This window comes from Solanum dulcamara, chromosome 10 (assembly GCF_947179165.1).
Source record: "Solanum dulcamara chromosome 10, daSolDulc1.2, whole genome shotgun sequence".
Taxonomy (NCBI): Eukaryota; Viridiplantae; Streptophyta; class Magnoliopsida; order Solanales; family Solanaceae; genus Solanum; species Solanum dulcamara.
Window position 1 is genome coordinate 7,546,976 of NC_077246.1, and position 22,523 is coordinate 7,569,498.

General features: G+C 34.9%; 1 protein-coding gene across 1 annotated transcript; it reads right to left on the reverse strand.

The window, feature by feature from the left end:
• Nucleotides 1-2,742: 2,742 nt before the first annotated feature.
• LOC129870454 (uncharacterized) lies at nt 2,743-19,813 on the reverse strand. Its single transcript, XM_055945255.1, has 9 exons — nt 19,352-19,813; nt 18,904-19,020; nt 17,978-18,060; nt 15,302-15,762; nt 14,087-14,262; nt 10,620-10,705; nt 8,959-9,092; nt 4,128-4,430; nt 2,743-2,943 (listed from the first exon to the last, which is right to left on the reverse strand). Exons 1-9 carry the CDS (start codon nt 19,694-19,696, stop codon nt 2,762-2,764), a joined length of 1,887 nt encoding a protein of 628 aa, XP_055801230.1. The 5' UTR covers nt 19,697-19,813; the 3' UTR covers nt 2,743-2,761.
• Nucleotides 19,814-22,523: the final 2,710 nt, after the last annotated feature.

Genomic DNA, 22,523 nt, shown 5'->3' on the forward strand with positions numbered 1-22,523 from the left:
TCTTCTTATGTTTCCTTTGTTGTATTTGAATATTCTTAGTAAAAGTCCTGACTCCATCGCGACTTCTCCTCTTAGTAATACCAAACTCACAACCAAGCTATCCATAACTGATTATAGTAAGTAGATAATGACTAAAACACTAAAAAAGATTCAGTAAAACAAATTCAGAAAGGAAAATTGGTATTGAAGCACAAGAGGATCAAGATTATGGAAAGAAGAAAAAGGTAAAAAAAAGAAAAAGAAAGAGGAATTAGAAAAAATCTTTTTGTTTGACCATCTCAAATTTGTTTATGCTTAATGGATTTTTTCTTTTCATTTCATAAAAATATTTCTTCCAAGAAAAATGTAGCCAAAAAGGAAAAAGGAAAGATAAAAGTAACCCCACCTTAACACTTGTCAATATTCTCCCAACACACAAACGAAGAAACTAATGAAAGTAGCACAAGTAAAAATAAATAATAGCATATCCAGCATAATCCAATAAAGTAGAGTGTTGAGAGAGAAGAACGTTTAGCACAAGTGAAAATAAACAATAACATACCAACACAATCCAATAAAGTAGAATACGAAAAAAATAAAGCGTAAAGTATACATATACTTAACTTAGAAGTAGAAAGGTTATTTTAGTTTAGCACAAGTAAAAACATATATATAATTTGGTTTTTTTTTTGGGTAATATTCATAATGATGGACAGTTTTAGAAATATTATAATGACTGAAGAAAGAATCTAGGAGACTTCATAGACTCACAATTATAAATGATGATTATTCTCTTTACTACTACTCTCTACTATCATTGGTTAATTATTATTTGTGTTAATAATAACAATTGTGGTCCTTTAGTTATTAATAAATTGTGATTCTAATTATTTGTATATCTTAACTAATTATATTGACTTTTAATTAATTAGAACGTGCACTTTTGATCCATTCGTTTGTGAATATTCATAAATGTACTCCGATTATCAATTGTTCATTGCTAAATAACTCATATTTCATACCTAAAGGTATTCAAAACATACATTTCAATTAATTAAGAATTAAATTTGCTTTATCAAATATTATAAGAATAAAAATAAAAATTAATAATAATTGAAGGACCAAAGTGCTATTATTCCTTGTTGCTTTTTTCTTTTTTCCATTTTAAGGATTTTAAGTGGCGTAGCCTGGGTTGGACTTGCTTAGGTGATAAAGCCCAATTCTCAAATTATGAGAATTTCCCAAGTTTGACCAGCCAATGAGAGACATCCATGTGGAAATGAAGAGTTTGACTGGCAGTCAACTATTTTGTTAATTTCAAATTATTTCAATTCCAAAAATAACAATTTTATAGATTACAAGAATCAACAATAACATAACATGTAAATATTCACAAGCCAATTATATTAAAAATGCATGTTTTCAATTAATTAAAAAGTCAAATATATACTAAATGTTTAATTAGATATCACAAGTATACTAAAATCACAATTTATTAATAATTGAAGGACCAGAAATGTTAATTCACTCAAACAATTATTAGTCAACTATAGAAGAGAGTAGAAGTGAAGTTATCATCATTCATAATTGTGTGTTTTGGGAGAAATTAAAATTCATAGCAAGTGTGAAAGGAGAAAACATATGTGGAGGAAGGATAGCAAATTATATATAAAGAAATAAATATACAAAAAAATTCAAAATTTTGGTACAGAATAGTTTGTGTTTGCTAGCGATGGTGAAGACAGTTTATAATGGTGGGTGCTAATGATAGTTACGAATGTGAAGGTGATTGATATTGTAGTGACTAGAACGATGGTGGTAATTGGTGGTAATAACAATTGGTGATGTTTGTGGATTGTGATAGCGGAGTTGGTTGATGTTAGTATTTGGTGATGGTTGTGAATTGTGATGGTGGAGTTGGTTGATGTTAGTATTTGATGATGTTGGTTGACCATTATGTAATGTGTGATGATTGACGAAGATATTGATGATAATTTTTACCGCGACAATTGTAATGATGGAGATGATTGATAATAAAGGTTGACGATGACCACTGATACTAATGGTTGCAGCGGCAACAATGATAATAGTTGCCAATGAATCTAATGATATAGGTAATAGGTGATTGGCATAGTAGCAACTGAAGGTAAAGATTGGTGATGATAATGGTTGGCGATGATTATGGTCATTGATAACGATGATTGTGATGGCAAAGAAGATTAATAGTGATAGCTTGTGATTGTGGATAAAGTAGCAATGTAATTATTCTCACAAATATAATTCTTATTGATATCAAGAATTTATTTCAAATTTTAATGATTAAGACTTATTCAGATCCAATAAATGCTTAAATTATAATGTAAACAAATGCACTTAATGTTCTAAGATCTTAATCATTCAAATTCAGAAATCCATTATAAACAAATGAAGCTTTAAACAATTATAGCTAAAAGAATGGTAAAAGTTCAATTTAAAATTATATATTATTATGAAGGTCATTCAAGTTCATTTTGGTATTTTGAAATTTTAAGAAGAAATAGAAACCAAGTTTGTACGGCAAGAACTAACCCTCCTTGCTCATCCCAAATAGTTTTAAAAATAGGAAGATTTTCACAGTAAATCCAAGGGACACGTATTAGAGGATGCATGCATCGATATATTTCATTTTTTCCCGGCCTTGCATTGACCTCAAATGAACCATGGACTAAACGATCACTGCCTGAAAGGACGATGCCTCATAGAGGGAACATAAAAAGATGGCGATTCAGCATAAATATTACTATTATTTCTTTACGTTGAAATAAAATCCAGTACAACTGTTGGCATGCATTCGCAATATGGAATACAAATTCTTGTTAATCGGCTCCCTTTTTAAACACTCCATAGCATTCACAACATACATAAATTCTCGCCCATAAAGGTAACATGCCATGGCGGCCTTGTAAGTCAGCAGTTCCCGATCACCTGCCATCGACAAGCAAATCAGAGTATTACAATGTAAAACATTTGCTGGAATACTATAAATAAGAGCATCTAAAATGATGAACAACCGTTAAAAGGAATGTGTCTTACTTTAAAGCAGAGATGTCTTAACTTCAGTAAATAGATTTAAAATCAAGATAAGCTTTTCTCCATGTTGTTTATGACATTTGAATATGTTTTCTCTACCTCCTTTCAGAGTTTCCTCAATCTTGAAATAGGTTTGTGTGAGGAATGTTAGTAGTTCAGTTGGTTGACTACCTAAACTTTCACCGGATTGGTGAGAGTTCCATTCATCCCTGTTGCATGTGGCATTCTAATATATACAAGAGAAATTTAAGCTCCCGTTATGCACGGGCCAAGGAAGGGCTGGACCACAATGGTCTATTGTATGGCGCCTTACCCTGCATTTCTGAAAGAGGCGGTTTCCACAACTCGAACCCATGACCTCCCAATGACATGGCGTGGCAGAGAAAAACTTCTACTAGTGTAAAGATTCAGAGAAAGATGTTTCTTCACTCCCTCAAAATGCACCCTCCCCCCCCCCCCCCCCCCATATATTTGGGGCCTTGGATGCTGGCATCTTGCCAAAGGCATGCATCCATAGATATGAAAGGAAACGGGGAAAACTAATCCGAGCATAAATTTATCAAAATCAGTTTCTAATTTGTCCAGACCTGATACTATTAACAATGCAGTATTATGTCTTGGAACCACATGAATTTTCAATAATTTGAATTTTAACTCTTGTACATCTATAATAGTGCTAACTAGTAAAGCCAATTCTTGACTTTTGCATTATTTATGATTAGTTTTAAGAAACTACAAAAACTTAGAAGCTAAATCAACAAACAGTTCTTTGTAAGGATCCATGCAGTTTTCCTCACAACTGTTTTCAGGCGAATATAATTCAAGGTGGATCAGGTTCTTCAGAAATTTGTGAACAGATTATTTTGCTGCTAGAAAGTTGAGCATAATCAAACACAATAAAACTGCTACACATCAAACATTATGGGGCAAGATGTGGGGGGGGGTCAAACCAAACAGCTAACACACAACCTTAACACCTCAAACCAAGATCAAGCCCACAAAGCTTTAGTATTTGGACCTTTATTATGGTAAACATGTGAACTAAGTTGCATGCTAAAAAGAAAGAAAAGAAGTTGTACCTGAAGCAATATCTGAAGTGAGTATATTCTGGCTGAAGTGACGAGTCAGCCACCATCTGCAACGGAACCTCCATGACTTGCTAGACTCATAATCACTAAATATTTTTGGAATCTGACTAATCCGTTTCGAGAATTTTTGCTTCTCACTATCTTCACCGTTGGAGCACACAGACATGCAATCTTCTTCACATTGAGAAAGCCTCAGGAAGCAACAACCCAACTCCTTCCATGTGTCACATTTTGCATGAGTAGCATCCAAATGCAAAGCTATCATTTCCATCAGCTTTTCAGTGCTATACTCTCCTGATGATGGTATAAACCAAGCCCAAGGAAAAACAGAAAAAAAAAACTCAATATACAATGCATAATGCATCAATTGCAAAAATAAGGTATCATTTGGGACAGTCCCACAAAATGAGACTTCTTTTCAGTGCTATACTCTCCTGATGTTTATATAAACCAAGCCCAAGGATAAACAGAAAAAACTCAATATACAATGAATAATGCATCAATTGCAAAATAAGGTATCATTTGGGACAGTCCCACACAATGAGACTTCTCTTAAGGTTGAACCATAAATGAGTCCAAGTCAAAATATGCTCCCCCCACCCCCACCCCCACCACCCACCCGAACACACACAAAGGTCCATGTAATCAAATGGAATCATATTATGCTATTTTTATCTTCTTTTTTTTCTTTTTCTGCAATTATACTTTCATGAAGAGGAACTTGAAAAACATGCAAGGACTCCAAATGCAGGAGATTAACCCAATGAACCAAAAGATGTCAAGATTCTCTCTATTTAGTGTGACATAAAAACATAGGGTTGTTAGCATATATATAATGGAAGCACAGGGGTGGCTCAACGTAATCGGAATCCTAAAGCGAAATTTCAAATAGAAACCTAAAGTCTAAACAAACTTCATATGTATTTATTCAAAATTTATTTTTCTTACATTTTTTAAAATCAAATTATTACTCAATATTTTTTATATAATTTCTTTGATTTTTTTTTCAATTATTAGTTTTAGATAAGATTTTATCAATTTAACGTTGAAAAACATTCTTTCACTGAAGCAATCATTATATGAATTGTTAACATAATTCTATAACTAATAAGTTGACAAATTTTAAATAAAGATAAGAGTTAGAACCGAATCTAATTCAAGAAGTTGATAACTTGGTATACCCCACTTTAATATGCTTGAAAATTTAAGAAGAAATAAAAAAAGAGTTTGCAATTCACTTTGTTCAACACTTTCGACTATTGATTCAAATTTTTGATAAAATATTACTCTAAGTTTTCAAAAATTTGAAGAAGGAGAATCCAAAAGGAGTTAAAAAGAATAAAATAATTTGAGTGTTTGCGGAGAGAATGTAAGAAGACAAAATAATATTTTCTTGATTTCTTCTATTTAAATGGGGTTAAAGAAATAAATTAATAAAATAATTTTTTTCTCATAAATAATTTATTTTTTCTATTGAAGGGAATCCTTGGAGTAACTGGTAAAGTTACTGCCATGTGACAAGGAGGTCACGAGTTCAAGCCTTGGAAACAGCCTCTGGCAGAAATGCAAGGTAAGGCTGCGTACAATAGACCCTTGTGGTTGGGCCCTTTTCCGGACCCTGCGCATAGCGGGAGCTTAAGTGCACAGGGCTGCCCTTTTTTAAATTTATTTTTTCTATTAAAAAATTATCACATAATTTATTTTTGATAAAAAATTGGGGCCCACTAAATTGGGGGCCTAAGGCTTGTGCCTTATTTACCAAAACATACAACCGGCCCTGCGGAAGCATACAAATACAGAACTTTGGTGGAACTCAAAAATTGATGTGCTAGTAAGATTGAATTCTCCTTAATATTCACCTTTCTTCAATATTATGGGCATCTTCTTGTTGCAAACATATGTCTTCATCGATTAGGTAAGGGGTTGAGGGGTGGTAGAATCTACAACACTAGTTTCACCCACTCTCTGATTAGATAAGGAGCTGAGGGGCTGAAGGGGGTTTATGGATATACTCTGAGTCTAGAGGTGTACTTGTGACATACATTAGAGCAATTAAGGACAGGTACCATGAAGCCAAGACTCAAGTGAGGACAGTGGAAGAAGACTCGGAACACTTCCCCGTCGAAATGGGGCTGCACTAGGAATCAACTTTCAACCCATTTTTATTTGTATTGGTGATGGATGAATTGACACGGTATATTCAAGAGGAAGTATCATGGTGTATATTATTTACAGAATTAGTATTGATCGACGAGACACGCGTCAGGTTAATGATAGATAGGATATTTGGAGAATATAAAGGCTTCAGGATGAGTAGGAGTAAAATAGAGTATGGAGTGCAAGTTCAGTGTTGCATCACAGAAAGTACGACACATATGGGGAAGTAGGATTGATAATCAAGACATTCCTAAGAGTGGAAGCTTCAAGTATTTGGGTTTATAATTCAAGGAAATAGGGAGATAGATGAAGACGTCGCACATCATATTGGAACAGGGTAGATGAAATGGAGGCTTGCATTCAGTGTCCTATGTGATAAGTAGGTCTCACCGAGACTTAAATGTAAGTTCTCTAGAGTAGTGGTTAGACCGACTACATCGTGCGAGGTGGAGTGTTGGCAAGTCAAGAACTAGCATGTTCAAAAGATGAAGGTAGCAGAAATGAAGATGCTTAAATGGATATGTGGCATACTAGGAGTGAAAAGATTAGGAACGAAGATACACAGAGCAAGGTGGGAGTAGCCTTTATTGTGGATAAGATGCGGAAAGCGAGAATGAGATGGTTCGAAAATGTGAAGAGGAGGAGCACAAGTGCTCCAGTAAGGAAGTGCGAGAGGCCGATGGTGATAGGTTTGAGAAGAGGCAGAGGTACACAGAGGAAGAATTGGGGAGAGGTGATTAGATAGGACATGACATATCTCCAGTACACCGAGGACATGACCTAGCTAGGAGAGCATGGAGGGCAAGGATTAAGGTGACATTAGTTGGTAGTCGAGCGTTTTCTCCCTTACCTATGATAGAGCAGGGTTCTAGTCTGGAGCATCTATTTGTTTTCTTACCAGTATCATTATTTTTATGCTAGCATTATCTTATCCTGCGATTTAATTACTATTGTTGTTTTATTTACTTTGGCCATCTACACTATTTTATTGTCAGTACTTCTTTTTCTTCATTATTTTCATCATTGCTTTTTACACTTGCTCATCTTTCAAACCTATTCTCGAGCCTACGGTTTATCGGAAACAATCTCTCTACTCTCTCAAGGATAGGGGTATCCCCAAACTCCACCTGTGGAACTATACTGGGTATGTGGTTGCATCTCCTATAATCAACAATCTAAAACTAGGGTACCTTTCAAAGCATAGATCCTAAGAGTTTTCTGTAAAATAAGCTAAGCTAGTTACCTTCTATTTTGTGATCTGGAACTCGCTGGTATATACATATTTTTTTTTTGTAATTCCAATGCAGATCGTTCAGTTCTCCAGGGGGTACATCAATAAGCCAAGCTCATTGCCTCGACTTCGAATTTCCTGATTTGCTGTCTTATCCATTTGGACTGTGAAGGTGGCCCTGTAGCAATGGAGGAAGCTCTTGTTTATATGGGTGACCAGGGTTCGAATCTTGGAATCAACCTCTCCAATGAGGAGGTAAGGCTGCTACATTTGCCTCCCCCGAGCCCATCTGAGCCTACTGGCATTGGGGTCTGCCCAAACAGTTGCCACAAAATTGTCCAAAATAGAAGGTGCATAATTATTGGATTTGAACACAAAACTTTGGCTGAATACATGTGGCCACTTAAACTTTTATTTAGACATGTTAAACTAAGAACATGACCAATCAAACACCTAAAGTTTGTGAAAACTGTGCCTATTAAACACTTTATTGGGAGACAATAAGAAAACTAAGACGTGAGTAGTCCACACGCGAATGACACGGAAAATACAGCAATAAAACAAAGACACTTGGATTTTGATCTCAAATAATCAAAAGAAAAACTAAAAAGCTTTTTGAGACCCCCAAAAAAGGGGAAAGAAAGACCAATGATCCAAAAAGACAAGAAAAAATCTTGAGAAAGAGAGGAAAAAGTAGAAGAGCAACAATAAAAAAGAATATAAAGAAAAAGAAAAGGCAAAAACAAAACTAAATTAGCAATTTGAAGGCAAATAACGGACTGAAAAGAAATGGGAAATACACATTGTGCCATGTCAAGGCATCGTGCTTAATAGGTATAGTTTTCATAGGCTTCATGTGTTTGACAGAGGTCATGTCATTAATTGAGGTGTCTAAATGAAATTCCGGGCAAGTTTAAGTGGCCACATATGTATTCTCCCTAAAAAAATTATTAAGTAATATTATCACACATTGGTTAGGGAGGAAGGGGTTGTTCGTCTCCTTAAAGGTCTTGGACAGTTCTCATTTCATAAATTAACTTTTGAGGTTGATTTACGTCCAAGGCTCAGTATCAAGATCAGGTTCATCCTTATTCTTGGTTTATCCAATATTGAGCCCACATAACGCTCCAAATGTCCAAGCTTGGATGTGTGAGGGATGTTGAAGTGGTCCCTATTGGTTGAGCAAATGAGTTGTTTTTGCCTAATATGGCCACCTCATGAGTCAAGAGATAACTTTTGGAGTTGAATTAGACCCAAGATTCATTTCTTGACAGAATAGGTAGATTTGTTTAAGTCAATTATTGAGCATTATTTCTTGCATGTCCTTAAGACAATACTTTGGAGTGCAGACAACCGTGTGGAAGTAATAAGATTTTGTATCTCTTATCTCTTCAGGATGAACTGAATAAAATGATTTTCCACGTAAGGATGTACCACTTCTATGCAAGCTGATGAGTCTCCCCAATGAGTGGCTACATGTAGGATCTTTCTCCAAATTTTCCTCATAAATTGCTGAAAGTTTTACATAGTTACCACTGTCAAAATGCTCCAAGATAGTAGCTTTCAACCTGCATGCAGCATGAAGAACAAAGAAACCAGAAGAAATTAGATGTAATAGTTAAACTGGAGAAAAAGAAATAATGATCGATTGTACAGCAAGCACTCAACTAATGACACGACAAGAAAATACGGAAATTTGTAATGTATTACTGAACAATTTCTTGTAGATTTCCTTTTGTTTTAATTAAGTATGTCTGTAGAGAAAGGAACCTGACTCATGAGCACTAAGATACTGGGAGCAGCGCACTTGTGTGACATTGCACAAATGGTGAATGGCTTTTGTTTGTACAAGGAGTTAGCTAGCTGAAGAGCGAGGGTACAAATGACGGTACCAAATCCTTCCAAAAGACAAGACTAATGGAGAAAGGGCTGGACAAGGCAAGAGAACTTTAGTCTTTGTGGGAAAGCAGAGAAGACCAGTACAGTTTATTTGAATCTATTCTTTCCATGAAATGATATGGCCCCATTTGAAATTTAGCATAAGGTGAGCTTGCAATATTAGATCTTGAAACTTTCTTAGCTACACTTGAACTTCTTAGAAACACTTGAATAAAAAAGCTAAGTTGCTCGGACTCTTAACTTTCAGTGCTGCATCTGTGTAAACCCGACACGGGTGTAGGATCCATATCGGCTCTAGTCAATCGATTTTGGGCACTTTGACGAAAATTGACGGAGAAATTTTGGATAGATACCCTATGATTTCTATATCCAAAACAAAAGCTAAGGTGAAATTGAAGAAAATGGAATAGCTTGTATACTGAAATTTCTATGTCAGTCCTCTTCCTTTTATCTTCTTTTGAGATTCTCCTCTTGAGCAATATTTTCTCCTCGGAATACCTAGTAAGTTTTCCACATAATGTCTCATAATTTAGAGATATAACTCTATTTTTAGATATTTGAATTATTTTTAGTCAAATCCCTGCACCCATATACATACCAGGATCCGTACCCCTGAATCTTAAAATCTAGATCATGAAAGATCCAACCTCTAGATCTAACCCGTATCGGACACCCGTACCCAAGTCCGGGCAACTTAGATAAAATGAACTAAACATTTGGCATACCAACCTTTTGTATAAAACCATGGGAAGTGTTATAAGGACAGAGATCTATGTCACAAATGATCAATCCCCAATTTTCGGTTAAATTCTTTTAAGAATTGGGCCTTGGTTTGATATTGATACAGATAAAGTTAGGTTGGAATCATATCTTTTCAGGTAAATATCGAGTCAAATACATCTTGATTTGAGAATTGGAGCTTCGCTTGATAGATATAGATATAAGCATTAGTTAAGAGAAACTAGAAGTTATCACTCCATAAAATATCTCTAGTAAATAGTGAAGAAAAGTTTAAGCGCAACATCTATAAGGAGTCTATCACTTCAATCTTTGATCACTCACTTCACATCAAACCCAATATCAGAAATCTTCATACTAGTAACCAACACTGTTTTGTCTGAGAAGTTCAAAACTCGGAATCGGTATTATCCTTTAGGCTAAGATTCAACTTTTTTAATAAGCAAGAAAACAGCTACCTCAACTGAAATGATGTGTTGGGGTACGGAGTAAATTTTTCCACCTCATCAAGAGCCTCCTTCACCTGATCCCCAAGCAGCAGCATCTGCCAAGATATTAACTATCAAGTACATGAAAAGCATATTATAAATTAACTCACATATATCACTCAACAACTGATACAATCAACGGCGGATCTAGGACTTTGAAGTAATGGGTGCTCCACTACAATTAACATACAGTTGCTACAACCATCAAATATAAGTGCACAAACTATTTGAATATTGAAGGTAAAAAATATTTAACATGTAACTCTATGATAAATATTCATTTAAAATGATCATTCTATTCACAATATTCTTGACATTTTTCATATTATTCAAACAATGAATAATAGCATCATTGCTTACACTAGATTTATTTCCAAAAAGTTCAATGAGATTAGCCTTAGATTGAATATTTTGATTTAATTACACAAATTTAAATTATTATTTTTTTACAAAAGATGCTAATCTGAAAAGTCATACGAGAAAAACAAAAGCTTAAGGGGGGATTATTGTCTGGAAAATGAATAGAGATTTAAAATGGAAAAGAGAGAGTAAAAAGGAAACAAAAACAAGTAAGAAAATAAATGGAAAAAGAAAATGAACATCAAAGACAGAGCTTTTAAAAGTGTGAGAAAAAAAGAATTCCTTCTGTTTTGGAGGAAGATGAAGTTGTTGTTTTTTTGGTGTGTGTGTGTAATAGAGCTAGTGTTCGTTGTTCTGGAAGAGATTGTCTGGAAAATGGATAAAAAGTAAAAATGGAAAAGAAAGAGTAAAAAGGGAAGGAAAACAATTAAGAAAATAATAACATTACCAGTTTAAAAAAATGAGAAGACAATAAAAGGGAAAAGGAAATGAACATAATCGGAATAAGAAAAAACTGTAGAAATGAGAATCAAACTCGTGTCGCAGAGGATTAGGTCAACATTTCACCCGCCATTCAACCAAAGCACCATCTGACAATTTGAGTCTGGGGGTGCTAGATGATGAATTTTAACCTTTTCTATCAAATTATCAATGTAAATAGAGTACCTAGATCCAACTCGGAAGTAATGGGTGCTCAAGTACCCACTAGGACCAATGTAGGTCCGGCCCCGCATAGAATAAATAAGATGGAATATTTGTGTGAAAAATATAGGAGAAAAATATTATTGAATTGTGTAAGAACAATATTATACAAAGACCCTATTTATAGACACTATAAAACAATCATTTTCCAAGTAGAATACTATAAACTATTCATATTTCTATTCCTATTCTAAGTAGGATACTATAATCTATTCATATTTCTATTCCTATTCTAAGTAGGATTGTGTACACCTATTCCTATTCTAACACTCCCCCTCAAGCTGGTGCATACAAATCATATGTACCTAGCTTGTTACAAATATAATTAATACGAGGACCAGTAAAGGACTTGGTGAAGATATCTGCAAGTTGATCACTTGACTTCACAAACTTTGTAACAATATCTCCTAAGAGTATCTTTTCTCTGACAAAGTGACAATCAATCTCAATGTGCTTAGTCCTCTCATGAAACACTGGATTTGATGCAATATGTCGATAAAACACAGAGTGATAAATTCCTGAATTGCAATGTTGAACTTCCCAAATCAAGCTTCAGAAGATTGTTTCAGACCATAGATTGACTTGAGAAGACTGTCTCAGAGTATCTTTGACAAAGTGACAATCAATCTCAATGTGCTTAGTCCTCTCATGAAATACTAGATTTGATGCGATATGTTGATAAAACACAGAGTGATAAATTCCTGAATTGCAATGTTGAACTTCCCAAACCAAGCTTGAGAAGACTGTTTCTTACACAATCGACATACAAAGGCTACCAGACTCCCCCTGAGCAACAAAATCAGGTGGTTGCTCCATATAGACTTCTTTCTAGAGATCACCGTGGAGAAAAACATTCTTAATGTCCAACTGATTAAAAGGCCAATGGAGAACGACAACTATAAATAGAAAAAGGCGGACATATGCTAATTTAGCCACGAGAGAGAAAATATCACTGTAATCTAGTCCAAATATCTGAGTATGCCACCTTCTTTTTTTGGCGAAAGTAAATCTGAAATAGAAAGAAAACACTTCAGGAAAACTCAGATGTCTCAAAAACAATGCAATGGCCGCTGAAAAATGCTCGAAATCTGGTATAAAATATATGGAACATCTCAAAATCAAGAGATGAGTAGATCTTAAACAAGAAAATCACCGTAAAACTGGCCGGAACATGCTCATGCCCTAGATTATTAAATTTGATGGCTGAAAATAGTCACAATCTAAGAAATAAAACTATATGGGTAGGGTCAGAATGATGGCATGACCCTACTGAGAAAGAGAATGATATGGATAGGGTCGAAATGATGGCACGACCCTACTGAAAAACAGAAATTATATGGATAGGGTCAGAATGATGGAATGATCCTAAATAAATAAGAAAGTAGTCACCAGAAAGATGGCACGGTGCTACGCAAATCGGATATGAAAAAGTAGTCACCGGAAAGATGGCACAGTGCTACACAAATCGAATATGAGAAAGTAGTCACCGGAATGATGCAAGGTGCTACACAAATAGATATGAGAAAGTAGTCCGAAAAAATGCACGGTACTACGCAAATTAAATTTGAAAAAGTAGTCATTGAAAAGATGCAAGGTACTACACAAATTAGATATGAGAAAATAGTCACCGAAAAGATACACGGTGACCCAGACCAGACGGGGTGGTATATATGAGTAATAGTCGCCACCGACAGCGGAAGCTTTTTAATTCTTTACCAAGATCGTAGAGGCTCTGATACCATGTGAAAAATATAGGAGAAAAATACTATTGAATTGTATAATAACAATATTACACAAAGACCTTATTTATAGACACTATAAAACAATCCTTTTCCAAGTAGAATACTATAAACTATTCATATTTCTATTCCTATTCTAAGTAGGATACTATAATCTATTCCTATTTCTATTCCTATTCTAAGTAGGATGTACACCTATTCCTATTCTAACAATTTGCAAAGATATTCTTGAAGTATATATTTACAAAACTTTCATAACTGCTAGAACTTTTAACGTTCTTGAACACAAACAACTTTAGATGAAACTAATTTGAGGTGGTGGGTTTCATATACCAGCTTAATTTTGAGCTCAAGCTGTGTTCAACAACTTGACTCATTTAGAGCCCTACGGCTAGGTTTCTCACAAGGAGTTCTCCTCTATTGGTTTTATTTGATGATAACACAATGAGTAGCATGCAGAAAATAGAGATACACAAACAGATACATATAACCAACCAATATGAGGTTATGGAATCCTCTTCCGAGAGCTGGAGATAATGTGAACATGAGTGAACTTCCCAGCACGTCTACAAAAAGCAGTTCTAAATACAATTTGAAAAATTCTGTGTGAATTCTTTCTTGGACATAAGCAATTACCTGTATTAAAGGATGAAAAGCCTCGAGTACTGGTGGACTCGAATGCAGAGCATGTCGTAAATACTTTATTGCATTCTTATAGTGGTCGTTAAGCAAGGCCCGATGCATATTGAGGTCATCCTCCAAATTTTTATTTGAGGAAGGCAATTGTAAAGGCAATAACCACAATGGAAGACCTACAGTAGAATAGAGTAAGAAATATCATGATTAAATCTTATCAGCAAGAAGAACATGACATATATTATATTATTGTTGGGAGCTGGGAGGTGACAGCTATTTTGTGGAATTAGTCGAGTTACCCGTAAGCTGTCCCGGACACCACGGTTATCCAAAAATAAAGAACATAACATATCTCAATTGGAGCTTACCAAAATCGGAACCTAGTTGAATGCACAATATCCACCTTCACAAGGATCGTCGGGCTTAGAAATTTCATATTCTATACACCTCATGGCAACTGCCTTTTCATCCTTTGAGAATATTCCAAGAGGATGTTCTCTCTTCTACAAAAGAAACTTCCTCATCTTCAAATCATCCCTTTAGGAAACTGAAGCATTCACTCGAGGCCCATTTTCATTTCCAAAGTTTAAAAAAATTAAAAAGTCCAACTTTTTTCCCATGTTCCTTGCAGTTATGCTTTCGCAACAACCTAAAATGAGGGGAAGCTTGGCTGCTGTTGCTCCCATTCATTTGGAGAGCTCTTGGAAGAATGCTAGTGCCACTCATTTTAAATTGCCCAAAGAAGACCCAGCAATACATGTCTATAACTACATGCCTATGCAATTATATGTAACTTTTTGGGAGGCTAAAGAATACCCTATGCTAATACATGTAATTTATCTAAACCCGAAGCAAAATTAGTGGATAAATTCATATTATAGAACAACCGGTACAAACTAAAGGTAATTATTCAAATGACATATGAGACACGTTCATTCTTGAAATCAACAAGAACCAGTTATCAATTGTCCCAACTTTCCTTTAAGAGAAGAAGATAAAGGTCTAGTCTAACCCCTTCACAAGAAAAAAGGGAAAAAGAAAAGTGAACTTGCTTTTTTAGTCCATACTACATATTGTACTCAAGTCCAAATCCAATTGCCATAAACCAGGCTCTAGGATTTTCTGCAAGTAAAAGCAAAATTTGCTACTCTTTTGAATTTCATATATGACTATACAGCAACATAGACAAATATTTAAGCCATGAGCAAAACTCACCGCGATTGTAGAATATGGAATGATAGGGAACATCACCACTCTGATCCATAGAAGAACCTTCATGATCACTTCTTTCAGCAGAATTCATGTAAAAGTCTTGTGGCTGAAAATTGTCATTTTGTTTTTCTTCCGGCACATTATCATCATTGACCATGGCGACTTCTCTCTGTTGACTGACATCAACTCCCAAGATCTCTTTATCATTCCTAATAGAGGTGTTTGAATCACAATGGAATGGAGAATTAGCCTCTTGGCCTTCAACAGCATCATGCCCCTCTGAATTTAAAATGGACATAAATATTCTGTCCTCAAAGGTCTCTGACTGTACCGCGCTATCAAATCTGTCCAACTCTTGCAAATGCAACTCCTTTGGGATAGTAGAATACCATAACTGATAAAAGGTCAAGCCCACAACTAAATTAGAGACTGGATCACTCTCAAAACCATGTTCCTGCATGAGCCTGATACAAATCACAGCCAGGGGGGTAACATTAAGCCTTTGGAATTTCATATACAAAAATGCTATCCCAGACCCCACCTATAGGATTTCACTGAGTATGTTGTTGTTGTTATATAACAATGCTACACTAGAATTACATTCCAATAGAACACTCATCCTAACAGAAAATATTTTGCATGACCAGTTTTGCCACAAAAATTTGACTGATTATCATTGCCTACAAATTTGTCCAACAAATGTTTATACTAAACATTCATAACAGCACAGAGAGGATTATCAATATGCAACTCATATTTACTTGGTTTAAAGTGCCCGATATTTCTCAATTTTGCCTGATCAGACCGTCATGGTCACATTTAAGATTAACATATCCACCAACTTTCGCAGAGGCAAATATCTGATTCATTTAAATTCAAATGAAATATATAACAAAAGTAGGTTGTATCTTCCGTAATGTAATGGCTGGACAATCCAAACCACACTCGTCATGCCAACCATTTTCAAAAATCAAACAAGTATCTATGGTTAAAATTCATTTTACTAGTTCCAAGAGTAGCAATTATCAACCCCCGCCCCCGAAGAAACACCATCTAGTTTATATACAACAACAACAACAACATACCCAGAATAATCCCACAAGTGGGAACTAGAGAAGGTAGGATGTGTGCAGACCTTACCTCCACTTTGTATCTACGGTTAAAATTCATTTTACAAATTCCAAGAATAGCAATTATCAAACCCCGCACCCAAAGAAACACCATCTATTTTATATACAACAAGAACAACATACCAGTGTAATGCCACTAGTGTAGTCTGGGGAGGGCAGGATGTGGTAGAGATAAGATCTGCATACATTCTACCCTCCTCAAACCTCACTTGTGGATTACACCGAGTAGGTTGTTGTTATAGAAGAAAAAGAAACAAAATGCGACAACACTCGGCTAACTACTAACCTAATCCCCTACCTCCACTCCTTATTATCTAGGATTATCTCCTGAGTAAGCTGGAGTTGAGCTCCTATATAATCACCTCTCTCTGGTTCTTCTTTGACCTACCTCTACCTCTCTTAACTCCTATTACCGCCAACCTCTCACACCTTCTCACTGGCACATCCACGCACCTCCTCTTTACATGCCCAAACCACTTCCACCTTGCCCCGTATAACTTCGTTCCTAATCATATCTCTATTAGTGTGTCCACACATTTATTTGAGCATCCTCAGCTCCGCTACATTCATCTTTTGAACGTGGATGTTCTTGACTGGCCAACACTCTACCCCAACAAGAAGGTCGGTCTAACCACCACTTTGTAGAAACCATTTAGTTTATATGATTATGATAATTGGTGTCATCCTAAGATGTGGAACAAGTTTGACACACCCTGAATGAGTAATCAGTCATCTTATTTCATGCGACATACTTCTCCTAATTGGATTATTCTAGCTTGTCCATGTGGCACTCTTGTTCTCCATTATTCTATTGTTTATGAGAAGGTAACTTCTTACTCTCTCCGTCCCATTTTATGTGGCACCCTTTCCTTTTTAGTCCATCCCAAAAACAATGTCACCTTACTATAATTTGAGACAACTTAACTTTAAAATTCTCCTTTTACCCTTAATGAAATGATTTACAACCACACAAATATTTAAGAATTGTTTTAAACCACAAGTTCCAAAAGTCTTCCTTTTTTCCCTTAAATATCGCACCAAGTCAAATGGTGCCACATAAAATGAGATGGAGGAAGTATTTTTCAATAAACAATGACAACTGGGGATGGAGGACAGGCAGGGTTATTTTCTTACTCTTTTGACGACATTAAGCACCACAAAATATTAAAAGATCTAGCTCATTTGCAGTGTTAACCACACTACTGTAATGATTTAGTTTAAGAAAATCACACCAATAAGAAAACAGTGTTGCAGCTTCTTAAACAAAGTTGCAAATAGAATTATTGTTCTGATTGTTAATTAGGAGTCTCTCTCCAAGAAAATGGCACTTTCCTCTGTAGGTGACAGTACAATATTAGTTAACAATATCGACACTATTAGAAAGAGTCGGATCAGCACAATAAAAAAGACTACTGCTCTGGACCCTTTTTTAGAACTTTAGTTCTTTTCTCAAAAAGTAAATGAAACTTTCTTCCATTAATGGGCAATTGATTTTCGCCAACCTACATGAGAAAGATAAATCATTATTCATTAAATGTCAAGAACTTACCATAAGGCATCCTGATGTGCGGCCTGTGTGGTCCCACGTTTGAGACAGAAAAGGATGAATTCCAAATGAACAGAAAAACGATCCTGCCACAATTCAAACTTCACAATGAGCTACCATAAAGGTGAAATCGAACTATCTCTTTCATATCATGCTGACATCACTGGTCTACCATCTATGAATACTAACTTTAGCATCAAATTTGTGACAGTTCATGTAACTCCTCAAAGTCGCAGTTCAAACAACATCGGATATATACGAATTCAATCTCAAACATCATTATAGTAGCACCTTGTGACTTACATAGTTACATTACATAATACAAAGACATAAATCCATTTATAAACATGATAATCAACGGCACTTTTTCCCTCAGGGTTCTGAAAAGCTCCGAGGTTATCTTAACTATACAATGTCAAGCATCTTCATCAAATGTAATTACAGAGGCCATATAGTTATGTCACTAGTATTTTAAGCACCTTGAACTATATATTCCTAAAGTAACAACAAAAATAATAAGTCAATATACTTAGCATCTCCAGAGAAAGGAAAACTTGTTCTTTAGAGCTATTTATGGTTACTGAAGGTAAATTTACTAATACATTGCATATAAAGGTACCAGACCAGGAAATAGTAAATGTTATAGAAAACACTTGAAGAAAAGCACTATGGAGAAGCACAAAGCTAATGAACAACAAGAACAATAGTCAATAGACAATAGACTTAGTATTTCCACGAAAAGAAGATCTTGTTCTTTAGAACTTCCTTTGGGTTAATAAAGCAAATTTACTGGTAATATATTGCATATAAAGGATACTTCGCAGGAAAATAGTAAATGTTACAGAAAACTTGAAAAGAGCAACTTGGAGAAATGCAAAACTAATGAACAAACATATAAACAAATACTTTATATATTTTTAAATTGTTACCTTCACGGCCCAGTTTTTCATAGGTCCAAGCTTCTTCATCCAAAGTTCAAAAATATTTTGTATCCTTGTTGAACTGATAGTGTCACCTTTTATATGCTCAATGAGCTCCAAAGTAGCCTAAAATGTTAGAAATCATATTAAAATATAAAAACACACTCAAATTTGGCCTCAACTAGCAAGTAAACACTCCAACTTTGAGTAGCCACATCTAGACACGTCAACTCATCTCCCCTGCATCAGTTGAACACTCCAACTTACAAAATGACACCTAAGCACTTCCAAAATTTATATGTCACATTATCATCGGGTGTCCATGAGATACAGTGGAAACAAATTGGAGTGTTTAATTGCTAATTGAAACGATTCGAGTCTCTTTGTGAATTATGCCAAAAAAATTGAAGAACAAAAATAGAATAAAGTAATTGGATTGAATTGAATAGATTAATACCCTAAACTTTGTGCGAGTTTTGAATATAGCTGTTTCTTTTGTAGTTCCTTTAAGAAGTACACTCATTACACCACTAGCCTCAGCATATTTATGTTTCCGCATCAATTTTTTCAGCAAATGTCGGAGTCTTCCCCTATGTTCAGACTGTAAACTTCGACGATCTTGTTGTAAACTCCCAATTCCACGTTTTAGACAAATACTTGGTTTTGTATTTGCTAATATAACTGATTTTATCCTTCTAGCTTCAGCGGATGGATTAATTCCACAATCATAATCATCTTCGGGCCTTCTACGTTTCCTGGAATGGGATTTTCGAGCCATTGATGCATCTTCTTCCATATCCATTGATGGGTTTGTTTGGAGGTTACAGCTTTACTTAGATATTCCAGGGTTTAAGAAGAAGAAGAAGAAGAAGAAATTGGGGTTTAAATTATCAAAAAAAGAAAAATTATACTTCACGTCAAAAAAGAAAAATTACACTAAAATTTTCAGGAAAAAGGGTTAACAATGTCCTTGCACCATATGAATTGAATAAAAATATACTTCCTTTATAGTTTTATCCAAAATATCCTTAGGGTCAATATTTTGATTTAAAATATCCTTATTCCAAATAAATATATTATTTATTTTCCTTTTTAACACATTATTTATCTAATAATATTTTTTATTAGCAAATGACTATTCTACTTCAATTCGAAAAAATTTAAAAATATTTTTTATTTTATTATAATTACTTTTTAATATAATCTAACTAAAAATTAATGATAAATTTACTATGATTTTATATAGGGACAATTCCAAATATATACAATAAACTAATTAATATACAACAAATATAGCCATATTTTATTTACATAAAAAATAGCCAAAGTCATAAAAAATATATAGTGACTATACACTGACTATACAATATAGATTACTTATACATGAGTTATACACCGAATATACATTATGATATACTCAAAAACTCAATATAGATTGACTATACATGGAATATACATTAACTATACATTCATATACAACGAATGACCATTTTTTTGGTAATTACTTTGGCTGAATGACCAGTGATTGTAATTTGCCCTTTTATATATATGACATATATTATCCGTTAAAAAGATATATGAAGTTATTCTATTTTAATTGATAAAATAAGATTAAGTACCTGTTTGGCTTAACTCATTTTAAGCATCTTATAAGCTGTTTTCAACTTATAAGCTGTTTTAGATTGTAACACCTGGTGCTATTCTAGCCTAGACTAAGTTCAAAAATATGAGAAAGATTGATGAATTAGACTGAACAATGGACTACGAAGGAGGTCTACGATTCGTAGGTTGTTTACAAGTTGTAGGAACGGTTCGTAGACCTCCCCAACACTTAGTGAAATTTTTATTTGGAGAAGCCTCCTACAAGCTACCATTACAAGCCGTAATAATTCCTACGAGTCGTAGGAATGAGTCGTAGAGCCTTTGCCTAAATTATGAAAATAGAAGCCTCAGTTCCTTGACTACGAGTTGACAAGACGACCCGTAGAGATGACTACGAGCCGTAGAAATGACTCCTAGAAGCACCTAACACTTAGTCAAATTTCTGACCTGGAAGATCACATCTACAAGGGAAGTTGACGAGTTGTCAAAGTTCCTACGAGTCGTAGAAATGACACGTGGAGAAACTTCAGAGACTCATTATTGCAGGCTTTTGAGAAACCTGCAGGTCGAGGGGAGTTCACGACTCGCTGAGTCTTTGACGACTTGTCGACATGAGTCGTAGACCTCAACATTTTCCAGCCCAATTTCACGATGAAAGACGATGACCAGTAGACATTTCTACGAGTTGTCATTACGACTCGTAGGTGACTAATCTCAGGTTTTTAACGAAGGTAGATTGGTCTTTTACCACCTCTCTTAGACTAAAACCCTGACGTTTTAGAACTAAATTAAGTTCCTTATTAGTACCTAGTACGCCTAATACCCTCATTAACACTTGGATTATTTGAAAGCAAGGATTTGAGAAGAGTAGAAAGACTAGGGTTCAAATTCTTCAAGCGAAGACTCCAAGTTCTTGATTGTTTTTCGAGTCCAGGTATGTAAGGTTGAACTAACACATGGATTTTGTTCCTCCATATGCCCATAATTGTGATAGATTGAATATGTACGGATTGAGTCTCCATGATTGTATTACTTGAGAAGTTCTTGTCTTAAAAATATACATGTTTTACTGATTATTGATGGAATATTGTTTTTCTATGAATTAATTCCTCGAACACATAAATAGAATAATTTGTTTTACTTAAACCCTAGAAGTATGTTGATTGATATTGAATTGTATACATCTTAAGATTGAGTCTAGAGACTTGAATTGTGAAGGTACGATTGTGAATGGAATGTGAGCATGATGATAGTGTTGATGGATTGATGGTCTTGAATATTGTCATAACTGATTGTCTAAAAACCCTTCTTAACTAAATAAATGAAAATAATCGAGAAATTGATTGGTTGAAGGGAGTGATTTGATAGAACGAATAAATTAAAGGAGTCCAAAAGAGACCTATTGAATTAGTTTAATTTGGATTGATTGTTTTATGATCTTGAGTCTTGGGAGGAGTATCGAGCACCGAATTGGAAATAAGTAATAATTCTAACCCAATAACTACGTCGCCAAACGTAAGAGAGGATTGAACCGTTAAAGTTGGATGTTTTCCAAAGTATTGTGCTAACATGATAGGACTTGATTGGTTATGAATCCATGATTGTTGATTCGTTCCTAACCTTGCAAGGTATGAACGGACGTGGCAACAACATCGGTTTGTTGTACTATCACTGGCTCATAAGTGATAGTTGTCGGATAAGAGAAACTCCCATATAGGTCTTGATAGTACTCTGAGTCGGATTGGAATGGATTGGATTGGATTGTACATGACTGGTCTTGTCTAAATCATATTCTTGTTTAGACTTGGGACATCTTGATTGAGTTGTTCCTTCTTCCGAGTTGATTTGATTCTACCCTGATGTATGTTTCATTCTACCATTTTACATACTCGTACATTTCACGTACTGACGTCTATTTGGCCTGCATCATGAAGAGACGAGTACTAGACATCATCAACAGGCGCATCGTTGAGGATTTATTCACTTCCAGCTAGTTAGTGAGTTCTCCCTATTTCCGGAGGATACCA

Coding starts and splice junctions, on each gene's coding strand:
- LOC129870454 (XM_055945255.1), bottom strand. CDS start 19,696: ATGGATATGGAAGAAGATGCATCAATGGCTCGAAAATCCCATTCCAGG. Junction 19,021..19,351: donor AAACTCGCACAAAGTTTAGG/GTATTAATCTAT, acceptor CTAACATTTTAG/GCTACTTTGGAGCTCATTGA. Junction 15,763..17,977: donor GCACATCAGGATGCCTTATG/GTAAGTTCTTGA, acceptor GATTTGTATCAG/GCTCATGCAGGAACATGGTT.